At 44.5% G+C, this 15279-nt stretch overlaps 1 protein-coding gene across 1 annotated transcript in view; it reads right to left on the bottom strand.

The window, feature by feature from the left end:
- SBNO1 (strawberry notch homolog 1) overlaps nucleotides 1–11685 on the bottom strand; it is a 31313-nt gene extending 19628 nt beyond the window's left edge. The window contains exons 1-6 of the mRNA XM_083873680.1: nucleotides 11564–11685; nucleotides 5035–5168; nucleotides 4477–4581; nucleotides 3331–3640; nucleotides 1500–1600; nucleotides 314–410 (exon numbers count right to left, since the gene is read on the bottom strand). Of these exons, the coding sequence (XP_083729806.1) occupies nucleotides 314–410; nucleotides 1500–1600; nucleotides 3331–3640; nucleotides 4477–4581; nucleotides 5035–5166 (745 nt within the window). The 5' untranslated portion in view covers nucleotides 5167–5168; nucleotides 11564–11685. The remainder of the gene's footprint in view (nucleotides 1–313; nucleotides 411–1499; nucleotides 1601–3330; nucleotides 3641–4476; nucleotides 4582–5034; nucleotides 5169–11563) is intronic.
- Between the last annotated feature and the right edge of the window lie 3594 nt (nucleotides 11686–15279).

Genomic DNA, 15279 nt, shown 5'->3' with positions numbered 1-15279 from the left:
GTGAAATTTCCTCTGCTGAGGCACAAGGCATCTTAAGATGTAAAAAAAAAAGCCTGATTTTGGTTCATCAGTCATATCTGTGAAACAAATACTGCTCAATGATACACTAAAGAATTCCTTTTCTATCTAAAAATCCACTTCTCTTCTAAATCTAAGTGCTACAGAAGATAAATTCCCTAGGAAAACCCACAACATATTCAGGTCCTGTTAACTTCAGACAGTATCTATTTTCTGTGTTAGTAATTACACAAGAGTAAATAAATTAACTCTCAAAGCATTCAGCCTTCAGATGCAACAGAAGAGCAGGTCATACATTTTATTGGCATATATTCAGCATAAGTCTCTGCATGGCCCATTTCCTCTTCATCTTCTTCCTCAGGTTCCTCCTCTTCTTTTACTGCTGGCACTTTCTAGAATACAGAAATACCTGTGTTAGTCAAACAGCACATTGTTACTATTCCATCTCCTGGAAATTAACATGAGAAAGGAAATGAGGACAGACTTGCACTTCAATGTTTTAACACACGTAGGGGACAAAGCAGTGAATCACTGGGGAAGCTACACACAAATGTACATTTCTTATACTCTGAACAACCCTCTAAAGACACAGAGTCAGGGAACTTCCTCTTCTTTGTAAGATCAAGTATTCCAAACTCACATAAGCAGAATAAAGAAGAAATTCTTCTTACAGCATATTAAAACCAGACTATGACTTAAAGAAAATTGCCTTGAAAACATGACAGCCCTAATGTTCAATACTCCCCTGGAGTCTCCTGCAGTTCCACATTTATCACAATTTCACAACTTTATAGTTAAATAGTCAGTTCTGTCCAATATTCTCTGAAATCAGACAGTTACCCATTTACTGTGATCAATGTAAATACATAAATACCTGTAAAGCTCTCAACAGATGAAAAACCAAACCTCTTCCACAACTAAGAATGTTTAACACAAAAGAAGTGATCTGAAAAACCCCTTCTGGCAGCCACTGAGGAGCACAGCTCTTCCCAAACACCAGCCTGAGCCCAGCTATCAGTGAAGATGCCAAAACTCAAGTGTTTACAGCATCAGAATGTAATTTTATTACATTTAGAAAATTGAATGATACTCAATTTACATTTTCAATTTGACTGCCCAGAAGGATAGCCATGCTAGGGGGAAGTCTTTCAGTTTCCTTATTGCTAGTGATTTTAGAAGGAAATGTTTTAACCTAGAGGAAATGCTATGCTTATCACCTTTAATCAGAGCCGCACCAGCCTCTGCAAAGGACATTAATTTCTTGAAATTGTCATTTACTGTCTAAGTCTGCTCTGCACAGCTGTTAACTTCACTCATCTAACCAAGTTTCATCTTGTGGAGCAACTGACCTTTGGAATAAACAGATGGACTTGACAGTTCCACCACACACAGGACAAGTATGAGTAACTCCTGAAACTGGCCACAGCTGTTTATGGCCAGCAACACACTGGTTTGACAAATGAATCATTTGTGCCACTTACCACAGTGGGTGAAAAACTTCTCATTTTAATGTCATTTATCCATATTCTTGCGACCTCTTTTGTGGAAGCCTCCTTCTTCACTGCACCATTGCTTAGGTCAGCTGCAAAAGAAAATTTGTGGTTTACAGAATTCCCTCCAAACATCAACTCAGATTAACCTGCTGCTCTATTAACGAGCTGGAAGAGAAGTTTATAAAGTATCCAGAAGCACAATGATGCTTCAAGAACAAATTTGTAACAGGATCCTTTAAGGAGATCATTTATTAACCTTCCTGTCTTCAGTCACATTTGCAAGGAACTAGGAATAGAGCTCAGCACACAACTAAAATAATTTGCATAAAGATGGATCCAAAATATTGAGAGCAGCTGTCAAGCTTCCATCATATTAATGCATGTAATAAACTTAGCATAATTGCCCCTAAAAACAATTAGGACACTTGCACAAATAAATGTTTTCCTCAAAGACACTGCATAATTTAACTTCTTAATATTTTCCCATCTAGAACTCCTGCTGCCTGAATTATATGAAAAGACCATTTTCCTTTCAAGAGCTTCTCTTTTCTACAAGTAATTGTCATTTTTTTAAATAAACACGAGGAAAGATCTAGAGACACAGGAACACAAGTAAGATTAGAAATGCACTTCTAGAAGTTGCAGATCTCCTTTTCACTTTATACAGAAGCTACAGATTCAACTGTTTTTTGCAGCTGTGCCACCCCAGTTATTGCATGTTGGTGTCACCTATTCTGTGCTTCTCTGAGTTTTCACTTAATAATTTCACTGACTTATCCCCTTCTGCTTTCTCCCCTCCTCTTCCTCACCTCCTTTACTTCCTGCCCCAACTTCAGTTCATGTCCCAACTTGGGTTTTGGCAACCACTCCCTAAGAGAAAACAATGACACAAGGAGGGACATTCTGCTTTTTGCCTCAGTTGTGACAGACAGCTCCTGCACTGCACTCTTTGTCTGCACGTGGAAAAATAGGTTATGCCAACCACACCTATAAAATCAGCAAAGCTTGTTTCAGAGACAATGAAAATAACAGAAATCTAGAAAATGCCTGTGTATCTTTCAGAAAAAAAGCAGCAATAAAGTATTTTCAAACTGAATTAGTCTGATCTTAACCTCATGTTAAAATCAGGACAACTTGAAAGAGTTGAAGTTTCACATACAAGCAGCTTTTTCCTTATACAAGTTGACCACATGTTAGAAATAACATACAAAGAAATATCATGGAAGGATTCACAAAATGAAGATTTGGAGTGTGATCACAAAGTACTCGTGGCATTAAACTTACTGCAAAATTTCAGAAGTAACATGAAAATAAACAGCAAGTTTTTAGGACCTAATTTCTTAAACAATAGATCTGATGCCTTCAATGAAACAAAGGGACAGATTTTCCTTTTGCAGGAGACACTTCACACAAACACCTTATGTGCTACAAATCTAGTCTGGAAGATGCTAAATAGAAAAAAAGTACTAGTCTGTTGTAGTTCCAAGTACACACTAGAAACAGGAATTGGTGGAGACTACAATAACATAGCTAATAGACTTCAGTGTTGTTCACAAATTCATTCTACCAATTTTCCAGCTGTAATCTGTCATTTTTTCCTTCCATGCAGTAAATCAAGAGTTTAATTTTTTTAAAAGTAGTTATTTCAAACTACTTCACCCTGAACTCTAACATTATTGCAGTTAGAATGAAATTACCAGGTTTCCTGAACTACTTCATTTTACCAAGATATTGTACTGAGCCATGAAAATCCACATCATGCAAAGATCTTCATTATTTCACCATTTGTCTAAAATTAATTAAAAGAAAGAAAACTCACTGGCTGCCGTTGCTACCGGCTGGGCGATATTAGGAGGTGGCTTCAACTTCATGAGTTCATTAAGACTATTGTTCTTGAGCAGATCTTTGAGCTGAATCTGGTCCTTGGAAGGTGCAGTGGTCAAGGCATTACGAACTGCTGGTGCTGCCACCGTGGGCCGAGTGGTTGTGCTGGTCTGGATGATCTTTGCTACAGTGATCGTCTGCCTCGAGGTGGTGACGGGCGTCGTCTTTGTCACCACGATGGTCGTCCCCAGGGTTGGAAGCTGATTGATTTGATTCAGCACAAAGGTTGTGGTGGATGGTGGTTGCTGGCAATAAAAGAAGTTTTTAGAAAATTGAAATTTTAATTCGGGAAGGAACAAATTTTATTAGATTTCATTTAGCGCGCAGGATACGCCAGTTTTTAAAAGACACTTGTAGTAAGAAATGTCTTCAAAAAACATGCCAGAGTGATAATTATCTCATGCTGCAAAAGTATCTCTCAATACATTGTACATATTTCAGAAGGTTATTTTTAGATTTTATTTTATTTAAATAAAGAAATAAAATGAATAATTCATCACCCAGGTACAAGAAAAAACCACTACAGTTTCCTCCACATCTGATAAAGCCAGTCCAACCCACAGCTGGCCAAGGCTCAGGCAGTCAGTGTCACTGGCAGTGCCTGTGAGAAGGTATTTGTTTAACAACAGGCAAAAACTGTTATACAATCAGCAGCGGGGATGGAGGAGTGAGAATATGTGAGAAAATCCTGCAGACAACCAAGGTCAGTGAAGGAAGAGGAGGAGGTGCCCCAGGTGCTGGGGACTCCCCTTCAGCCCTTGGAGGACCATGGAGATGCCAGGAGTGAAGCTGAGGACAAAGGAAGGAGTGGGGAGGAAGGTATTTTTAGATTTGTTCTTTTTTCTCATTTTCCTTCTCCATTGTTAACTGGCAATGAATTAATTTCCTCGAGTTGAGTCTGGTTTGCCCATGACAAATGGCTGATCTCCCTGTCCTTATCTCAACCCAGGAGCTTTTCACCATCATTTTCAGCCTTTGTGCAGCTGAGGTTGGAGGAGAGATGAAGCAGCTTAGTGGGCACCTGGTGCCCAGCCCAAATTAAACCCCCTCCCCACCTAAATCCTGGAGCAGCAGTTCTTACCCGAACATTTAATAAGGCTGGAGTAGACACAGTCTCTGGTTCTTGTTTCACAGCAGCTGCAGCCTCAGTCTCCAGGCCCAGTTCTAATGCACTAAGTGGTACTGACTGCAGAGGGAAGAAAGCAAACAAGTCAGCAGGAATAAAACCTTAAGGCTTTTGTTCCCAGTCTGTGCCTGAAGTGGCTACACTCTGGCAGAGTGAAGGCCGTCATGGAGCTTAAACATGCTATTTCATTACACTTTTAATGCATTTTACTGTGGAGCAGCTAGACCCCAATGACATGAGAGTTCTCCATGGATACCTGACATTGTGTCCTCACGTCACATCCAGAATTAAGCATATTTCTGCCTGTACTGACCTCAAGTGTTTCACATTGCTTTTTTGTATAGAAGTTTAAAATTAATTCACAAGTAATTTTCCAACCTTGGTACTATGAAGCAAGAAACTTTAGAGAACTCCACATGATTCAACCATTTACTATGGACATCATACCCTTTAACCCTCCCATCACAGCAAACCCAAGCTTTCTCTAACGGCCCCCTATGCTCTTGTTTTAACCTGCTGAACAGCTGGAGTTGGTGCTGGATTTGCAAGAACCACATCTGGAGAGTCAATATCAAAGAGATCATTTGGACTGATTCCACTCTCACTCAAAGCAGCAAGCAACAGATCTTGTCCTGGCTCCACCATCTCTGAAAAAAAAAAAAAAAAATAGAAATGGAACACACTTGTAAATACAAGTACATTTAATTCTGATTTATTTTTTGCCCACACACAACTCCAGTTCCTGGATTTAAGGGCATTCATAGTGCAGTCTCTTGTACACACAGTTTCACTTTCTAGATTTGCTCTGGTTCTTTTGTTTATTTGTGAGCTTTTCAACATACCCAACAGACCTAAAAGCACACACAAAATGCTCTCATACCCTTAAACTCAAGACACCTTTTCTAATCTTTGAGGCACTACATTTTCAAGCATTACAAGAAACACCAAGAGCAGAAATGGTGAGACCATGTTATGCTAATGATCCGTCTTTGTCAGTGAAGCAACTGCACGAGGGAAGCACAATTAAAACTCATTTACTTTATCTTGTAACAAGTTAGTGATAAAGAGCTTATAAGGAAAGCTTTAATTTCTTGCTTGCCCTTACATTCATTCACTAGAGAAATTTTGTTTTGCATATGGAGAGAACAAATGTGCCACTATTATAGTATGTGACTGCTTATTAAATAGGACACTAACATCAGGTCACAGACTCCTTTATGTGTAGGACAAGCAAAACTAATTTCAAAAAGCTATTCTAGACCATATAAAAACTTATTAAAAAGCCAAATACTCCGTATTTAAAGATGAAGAGAGAAGATAACATGTTTCACTTGCTTAAGAAGGAAACCCATCTGCCTTGGTATTAAGATAAAAATTAAATGATTTCAGTGAATTTGAGCTGTTGCTTATACAGTCTAAAATACACCTCAAGCAGATCTTAACTCCACTTACCCTCCACACCCCTTAACACCCACTGGGAACAAAACATTGAAACCCCATGAAGCCAAACACCTACTCTAAAGCAGGCAAGAGGACAAAATTCTTTGTTGATACTTTAGATATTCATTCACAATACCCCAAAACAGCATTCCCTTGCTGATCCCTTCTACATGCACAGCTAAGGCACATCCAGCTGGCTGGTCACACATATTCCTCAGCACATTTAGCAGAACAGGTAATTCTTGTAATAAGCAAAGCCTCAGGCACTCAGTTCTGACTCTTCCCAGTTTTAGTCTGTGCAATAGCAGGGAGAAAGAAACCTTTTGGTGGATTCACATTGAGATGGTGGCACCACAAGTGCAAGGGACAAGGACAAGGGGAAAAGACATTTAAAGACTTAAAGATGCTCCAAACAATATCAAAGCCACAAACAATTGGTGGGACTGCTACTGAGCACACACAGCCCCATCAAACAGTCAGACCCAGCCTCTTCTTTCTTAAAAGCCACTTGAAGCAACCAAAAAATTGACAGAATGGCCTGGTTTGTTGCTATGAGGTACAGAAAATGACTTATTAAGAAGTATTAAGTCATCTGGCAGATTTAATTGATGTGGCAGCACCATTAAAGGACGTCACCACCCACCAGCCTGTCTCCCAGAACGCTGAATGGGACAACAAAAGTGGTAAGAACTGACTTTTAGTTTCACATTTCATTCCAGAAAGAGTGTGCTTCCTCTCTCAAAAAAGGGGACTGTATATTAATAATATTAATAGACTATTATAATTAATATTAATAGCTATTATTAATAGATTATTATATTAATTAGGTAAGATAAATACTTAATTTTCATCAGACTAAAATCTTAAGCGACCATCACATTGCAGTTCAGAAGCTTGCAGTATTGTTTTCTAACTAGAGACAAGGTGAGGGGAGGAAGGTTTAAGTCTCCAGATGAAATTTTTGCTTATCAGAACTTTTGGTGTTCAGAACTCCAGAGCAGCTACTGAAGATGAGTTTCTCTACAGAATCAACACAGGTCACCCCATCAAAACAGCTCCAAAACACTTTAAAAAAATCATAATTTCACAGTATCCATTTGGGAAAGAGGCATGAGCACCTTCCACACAGGGCAACACCTTTGCTCAAAGGACAAATAAACTCAAATGTCTAAATGTACAATGGAAAAAAAAAAGGCATCAGTTAAGTCATTCTTCAGTCTGTATGGAGCTGTGATCACCCCACAGCAAAGCAAAGATGTGACTAAAACTCGGTTGAGAGTTCAGGGACTGGACTGAACAGAGGCACAGAAAGGCAGAAACTTGGGGCTTGTCACTTAAGAGAACTGAGAGAAAACGAAAAGCCTCAAGAACTTCTAGTCTGCTCTCACAGTATGGGAAGGTAAGGCCTTTCTATGAAATTGAGACTCAAAGCAAAACCAAAGCTAAAAGAAAAACTCACACCAACACCACAAAGACACATCTTCCCCAGCCACCCTACAATGGTGTCACACCCATCACATCTGTTTCAACTCCAGTTTAACATATCCACGATGCTGCTGACCTCTCTCTATGTGTTTAACCTTTAAAAACACCATGGCTGGGATCTTAAAAGTTCCACAGCTCAGAAAAAAAAAAAAAAATTCATAGCAGTAATAATTTCGTTGTTCATTTCAAAGTTTTCAGGAGATGATTGGTGATAGAAACCAGCAAAGCAATTCCTACAATTTCAGAGTAAATATCTCCAGTTTAGAAGAACCCCTTTCTAGTGGGCCTGTTTTCATGTAAGAAATCCCCCAGCTGCACCTCTCTCCTGACATCCCAAATTTTAAAGTCTTAAAAATCCATGGTTGCTCACAACCCAGCAAAAAGCTCAATAAAACAACAGCAATTGTTTGTCTGTCAGTTTGGACAATGAAAGTTTGACTAGTTTCACTCATTTTGTTTTTGTACAGTAGGAACAAAGCTGCATTGTTTGGAACAAAAGGAATTCTGAACTTCTAGAATTTTTACATTAGAAGTCACTGAATATTTAGCACCAATTTTAGGCTTTGTGCAACTTCCTAGTACCAATGCTGCCCACCCTTCCCATTATTTAATAATATAATAATAATATAATAATAATAATATAATTTAGCAGGGAAATTAAATGAGAAAGAAAAAAACCAAAAAAAAACAAATAAACAGAGGAGAAGCTGCATTGTGATCACTTATTTTATTTTCTGTAGCACACGCTGGTTAAGCTTAAAACATTATCAGGCTGAAGCAGCTCCATAATCTTGCAAGGTAGGAGGCTCCACAGTTAACACAAGTGAAAGTGACTTTATCAAGCTCTGCAGCTCAGCCTTGGCAATACTATATAAGGACCTGTTTGCCACATCTTCAAAAAATCTCCAAAAGAAAATACTTATTAAAAAGTTGTGAATATTACAAGCTGTTCCCTGAGCATTTCATCACTGGAAGAACTGTTTTGAGCGTGTAGAATCTTGCAGATAAGATTGTCTATGTTTAGTGAGGTAGTCCAATGTCACTGTGCAAGAATCAGCCTATTAAATAAAACTAAAAAAAATGTATTTATAAAATTTCTATGGCAATCTTTCTTTGTATTAAGAAACAACAAACTGCTGCTATTTCAAGAAGGGCCAACAAAACACACCAAATATTACTGTAAGGTGCTCTCCTGATGAGGAATATAGCTTAAAACTTTGACAAAGAGATGGTTTTGTGATCACTGCACATTATGTAAATAATTCCTGATTTAAAGACACAAAACCAGAATGCCATGTTTAATATCATGTCATGTATCCATGCCAACCTGGCTCTCTCTCTCCTTCCATTTTAGCTTTGGTACAAAGAAACAAAACAAAACAAAAAAAGAAGAAAAACGATTTAAAAACACATGTCAAGCAACCTGCTCTGTTTCCCCTGAGGAAGATAATGGTAGAATCCCCCAACGATGAAAAAGCCTTTTGATTTTCAGGTCTGTGAGTTACACACGTTGTAACACTGCATGCCTAAAGTGCTTATTTAAAACCCATAATCAATTACAGTATCATAAGTTGGTCCAAAGCAAACACCATAATCAACCAGGCACTGCTATTCCCAAGCCCTTCACACACCTGGGCTGCACACCTGGGTGTTCATTCTTGGCTGGGGCACAAACAGCATTCAGCAACTTTTATTCTTTCACTGGAAAGGTTTATCCCACTGCCTTTTTGAGGAGTACCTGTCACCTGAACTCTACTGGAAGCCATTTATAATATCACACAAATACTGGAGTTGTAGAGACAAGAGAGCTTTGCCCTGCAAATTCTCTGCCTGTCTGAGCCATGAGTTATTATTGACCTGGAAAATTCACATCTCAGAGCAGAGTGTAAGGGCTGCTGAGCCCCATCCCACCCAACAGGATTCTCTGGATATCCACGTGGCTTCTGCTCATTTTACAGCTTTTGCCTCCAAAAGGCAACCTGGGTAACTGTAATAAAACCTCAACCAACCCAACCCCTTCTGGTGCTCTCCAATCAAAGAGCAAAACCCTAATTAATGAACTCACTCATCCTTCCATGCCTTAACCTCAAGACTAGCAGTTAATTCTGCATTTACACGTACAAAGGTGTTCTCACAAAAATCCTAAGTTCACTCCAATCCTGGGAAAATCATCCCAATTTTTCCAAGGCTGGTTCCCACTCAAACATCAAAGTTTTCAAGGACACCAGGGACACTTCAGGGCACTGTGGGGTTCAGCTCTGCCTCAATGCTTTTTAATGAAATGTCCTACAAAATTTACAACTGTCATGTCACACAGCCTGCAAATGTGAAAATCAGAAGTTTTGAAAATATTAAAAGACTTAACAATGAAATAATTTGCCATGAAATCAGCTTTCAGACTAAAAGGCTGGAGCTGGTAATTTTGCCTGTAGTGAAATTTTAAGAAGTAAAAACTCAAAGAAATAAGAGCAGCACACGGGCACCAGGATCTTTAGTTCCAGCCTGGGAGTCACTTCCAGGAGTGTCTCAAAGCACCACTCCCCATATCCATGAGCTGCTCCAATGGCTTTTAGAGCAGTTCTCAGCCAGTTTAGAAACCAAAGTCATAGTCTGGACAAAAAGACAAACTGCCCACATTTTATTTCCAAATATTAAGCCTGCATACAAACATAACATGTCATGGCTGTGAGGCAGATAGAGAACACCAATTCAAATGCCACGCTGTTACACAATTTCAGTTCTTGCTTTACAACATCAACTACAGATTTTCAATTTTGGGGGAGGGCAGCTTACAAAACATTAATATGTGTTTTTAAATAATTTTAATCCAGACATAACCTTGGTAGTCTAAAGCCAAAGAGTCTACCACTGAGTAAATTCCTAACTTTACACTGTGTCGTTTGATCACACTAATATATATATATATATATATATATATATATATTTACTTACTCTAGAGTTACCTAATATATCAATTCAAGGCTTAGGGGTGTTTTTTAAAGCATTTACTCAATTTGCCTTATCTTTAACAGGTATCAAACACGCAGAACCAGCCTACCTGAAAAAAAAAAAAAAAGTACAAGAGCTCTAATTTATACTCTCAAACGCAGCGTGGAACCTGTTCAACTAAAAAATAATATAAAAATAGTGTAAAAAAAATTCCAAAAGGCCTCTTCCCCTACAGACTCTAGGGGCATTTCTACGTTAAACTATTACTCACCCTAGCAACCTCTGTTTGAGGTGCGCTCGTTAAGAGTCCCTGGACTTTGAGGCCGTGTCTGCGGCCGCGGTTCGGGGCCCCGGGAGGGCTCGGCCGGGCGGGGAAAGCCCCGGGGGAGGCGAGGGGAGAGCCGGGGGTCGGCGGCTGCTGCCCCGCCACCTTCCCACCAACACGTGTTCCCGACATAAACTTCCGGGTTGGGCCAGAATCGGCTGCGTAATCCCGTCCCATGCGCGACTTTTTTGTTTCCAGACCTTCACCTCTTTAAAGATCCCTTCCAGAGCACGGCGATCCCCGGGGTGTGTGTGGAAGGGCGGAAGGGCTCCGTCTCACGGCGGCTTTCGGAGCCGCTCCGGCACCATAAATCAAACACCCCCATCCCCCTCCTCGCCTCGGTGTCTCCATTTCAAACCCCAACAATCAACGGGCCGCGGAAAGAGCGCACAAAGGCGCGGGCCAGGCCGGGCCGGGGGGCTCTGCCCGCGCAGGGATGCGGCGGCAGGGTAGGGGAGGCCAAACCCACCGCCGCCCCCGCTAAAGAGACGCTTCCCCAGAACCGGAGGGGCCCCGCCGCCCTCCCCCGGGCACAGAGTTCGCGGGACAACCGGGGCTCCACCGGGGCGGCGGCGCCTCCTCCCCCGCCCGCCGCGCCGCCCCCGGCCCCACCGGGACCCCTGCGGGGGCGGCCGCACAGCCTTGGGGGGCCGAGGGAGAAAGAGGAGCCGCGGAGCCGCTCCCAGCACAACGAGCCCTCCCCGGACACCCCCGCGCCGCCGCCGCGGGCCCCGCTGTGGAGCCGAGGGGAGGAAAGCCCCGGGGCGGCCTCGCGACCGGGAGAGCGGCCTGAGGAGGCCGAGCAGGCGCGGCGCCGGGCAGAAAGGGCAGCGTGTGACTTACTCTCTTATCGCGCTCGATCCTCCCGCGGGCTCCTGGAAGTCTCCGCCGCCGGCCCCGCCGCCCGCCGCTTTCTAACTCACGGCCGCCATCTTTGCCCTCCCTCCCCTCACAGGGGGAGGGAGGGGAGGGGGGGCCGGGAAAGGGGGGGCCCGCCCGCACCACGTGACCGGGGCCGCGCCTCCCTCCCCCCGGGGCCGCGCCGCGCGCGCGCTGCCCTCGCCCACGTGACCGCGCCGCCGCCCGCCGCTGGCGCGCGCTCGGCGCCACGTGACTGACCCGCGCCCCCCCTCCTCCTCCCGCCGCCGCCGCCGCCCCGGTCACGTGGCCGCCGCGTTTCGAGCCCACCCCCCCCACTCCTTTCCCCTCCCTCCCGCCGCCGCCGGGCCCCGCCGCGCGTTCCTCTGCTCGCCCCCCCCCTCCATCCCGTCACGTGACATGCCGCGCCTCGGTTTTTTTCCTCCCCTGCCCTCAGCAACGGGAAGGCCGCGAGTTCCCCGTTCTCTCCCCCCCACCCCCTTCAAAAAAAAAAAACAAAACCCGGCGTATCCACCGTCCTTTAAATAAGCGACGTCCCCGCGGGCTGGCCCCGCCCCCGGGAAGGCGGCGGCCCGGGTCGAGCCTCGGCGATCCGGGCCCGGTTCCCGGTAGGGGTGGGGGGAGGGGAAGGCGGAGGCGAACGGGCTGCGAGCGGTCACGTGACCCGCGGGTGGGGGGGCGCTCCCTCTCAAGATGGCGGCCGCCGGCGAGAACGAACGCGGCCGCGCGGCGGCGGGGGGGGGGGCTCTTCTCGCGAGATCTCGCGTTTCTCGCTGCATCACGGGGAGTCGCGTGGGGGGGGGGGGGGGGGGCTGTGCGCGCGCCCCCGCCTGAGGCGGCGTTGGCGGGGCCGGGCTGGGCAAGGGAAACCGGGACCGGGGGACGCCGCCCTGAGGGGAAACGCTGCTCTCTCATCCCCGCCCGTGCTTCCGCTGCTGAACGCGTCTCACTTCAGGCGGCCCCCTGATCCCCGTCCCGTCCCTCCGCGGTTGGCGGCTCCGTGTACTCCGGTGCCGCCCCCGCCCTCAGGCCGCCTCCACCTCTGTCCCCTCACGGCGCCGCGACTCTGCAGCGTTCCCTCACGGGAACTCCCCCGGGAGAATGCGGGGGGACATACCTGCTGCCCTCCCTGGCAATGCCGCCCCTGGGGATGTGCCGATGAGATTTCCCCTGTGGATGAGTTTTCCCTTGAGAATATTTTATGAGCTGCTAATGTGAAGCTTTGCTGCTGCAAAGAGGGAGTGAAAATGTGGAGGTCACTAGTCCTGGTTTCACATTTGGAGACGTCTTTTTAGCGCTGGAGGCCCCCAGACTGAGAAGACTTGTTAAGAGAGACAAATCTTCCAATAAAATGCTTTCCCGGTTGTGTAAGAACATGAAAATGTGTAAGAACTTTCACACACAAGTGGGTCAGGCATAGATGAAGTGTGAGCAATCATGAAATCCCTTCAAAATGTTCAGTGCTACTCATTCAACCTTGTGCAAGTTTGCTTGTTTTATCGCTAGACAAATTTAACAGGGATTAATACAACCGATAAAGGATTAGACAGATTAAGGTTAAACTATTTAAAGACAAAGCAACGTTAATTAAACTGACTTCAAGTAATTCAGAATAATCAGTGATCCTTCAGATGGAGAAAAAGACGACAGAAGTGTGGCCAGGGACCAGAAGAACAATTTAAATGGCAGCTTTTATCTCGATTATTGCCCTTCAGACCAAGGCAAGATGAAGTGCAGCTCACACGTGCTGAAAAGAACTTTAAATCTCATCAGCTCTGTGCAATGGTGACAAGAAAGTGAGGGGTTTCCATGGCTTGAGTTGAAAAGGGAGTTACCTGTCAGCGTTTTGTGATCATCCTCAGAGCCTGGAATAGGTGAGTAATCCCACTGCTGGGAATGCTGCTTTCCATTGGTGTGGAATTAGCACAGGCACATTTCTCTGCAGGACTCTGTTTCCATAGAATTTTGCATGTAATTCACAGATCTCACTGCACTTTCTAGTCAGTTTAAAATCATTGGTAGATAAAATTCTGAATGCAATTATATTTTATAATCTATGAAATGCAGTTAGCACCTTACTGGCGTTTTACTCTGTCACTTTATAAAATGATGTCGCTTAATGTAATGCTCAGCAGTTACCCTCGGGGATTGTTTTTACTTGATCTCTAGTGGCTGAAGCACAAAATCGTCGGGATTTCATCTTGTGAACGAGGAATTTGTGTAAATGCTGCCATTTATTTTGCGAATTGCAAATATGACAGGTGCCGGGTGAGAACTCGCTCTCAGGTGGGAATATTTAACAAGCATTTCTTTGGTATATTGGACAGAAAATGAAAGTATTAATTCAAAGGTAATTAAAAAAAAAAAAAAAAAAAAAAGCTGGATGAAGCGTTCATTTAGACTCGAACAGATTTACCTTCAAGATTTTCTTCCCTTTCTGAGCAAATCAAACACCTCGCTCGTTCCTCCTTTCCCTTCCCCCACAAAACAATTTCCCATTTCCGCAGTAAAACGTGGTGCTGCTCCCGGGGGCCGCTCATGCGGCACTACGGGGGAGAATATTTAGGTCACTGGGTTTTAGCGCTGCTTCTGCCGGGAGTCGCGCCGCTCCCTCTGGATTACGGGAATCGGCAGCGCCGTCTCTCTCTCCATGCGCTGCTGCGTGTTCTGAGTCACAGCAGCTCCAGCCACGCTCTTTAGGGCCGGAGCTTTTAATATTTTAACTTCTCCTCGTCTCTGGCCGCCAGCCGAGGGGTAAAGCCGGCGTGTTTTGCCAATTCACGGCGTGATCCCACCGCGCCGGCAGCGGCGGCCGGTTAGAGATGACGTTGTTTTTCTTTGTTGCTCCTGGGGAAGAGAATTCCTTGGCTTCCTTTGCCCTCTACTGGTGGCCCGCACGGCTTCGAGGCCAATTCGGTTGCTTTGTTTAATATACATATTTAAAAAAAAAATTATTTCAAATATACAACTCCCAACAGCTGGGCAAAGCCACAGTTGAGGGCGTTTCCAGAGCTTTCCCAAGAAAGAGTGTTCCCTATTACTGCAAGAAGGAAATCACCTTAGTAATTGATGAAGATCTTTATTTTCCAGTTAATGTGGTGCAATAACTACGGTGCAAACTGGGGTGGAAAAATCAGAGCAGTGTCTGCTCTGGTGCTTTGTGGAGAGCTTGGAGTACCTGCCTTGGTGGAATGGACATGGATGTTCATGGCCAGAGGATGTCAGCTGGCTGCAGCTTTGAGCTCACAGGAAAACACCCAGTGGGTTTTGGTGCCTGTCTGTAAAATTCATGTGTCTGGAGATCAATGACAGATGTAATGAATGACAGTGCCCATGCAGAGCTGGGGTTGTTCTGTCTTCTCCCAAAGTGCCTCAATGTAGAGCCATCATAGGAAGAGAAGGGGGTGGGCTGGAATGTGCTCCCCTCTGAGACTCCTGTGCAGTCACACCGAATTCCTGTCCTGGGAGCCCCCAGCTGCTCTGGGACAGCTCGGAAAGCACAAGCCCCCCCCCAAAGTTCTTGCTTGAGATGAGAAGGGTTTTTTTTCCCCATTCTTAAGGGAAAGGGTGGTTTTCAGCTGTATCACCAAACTGGCTGTTTATGTCACTGTGGGAATGCCCAAGAGACAAGCAGCAGCCTGTGGCTACAGATAAGCCTTGGGTGGGAAGCCACCCCTGTG

The sequence above is a fragment of the Zosterops lateralis genome, assembly GCF_965231275.1.
Source record: "Zosterops lateralis genome assembly, chromosome: 17".
NCBI lineage: Eukaryota > Metazoa > Chordata > Aves > Passeriformes > Zosteropidae > Zosterops > Zosterops lateralis.
Note: the sequence above shows the minus strand (reverse complement) of the source record. Positions and strands in the feature narration are given on the sequence as shown.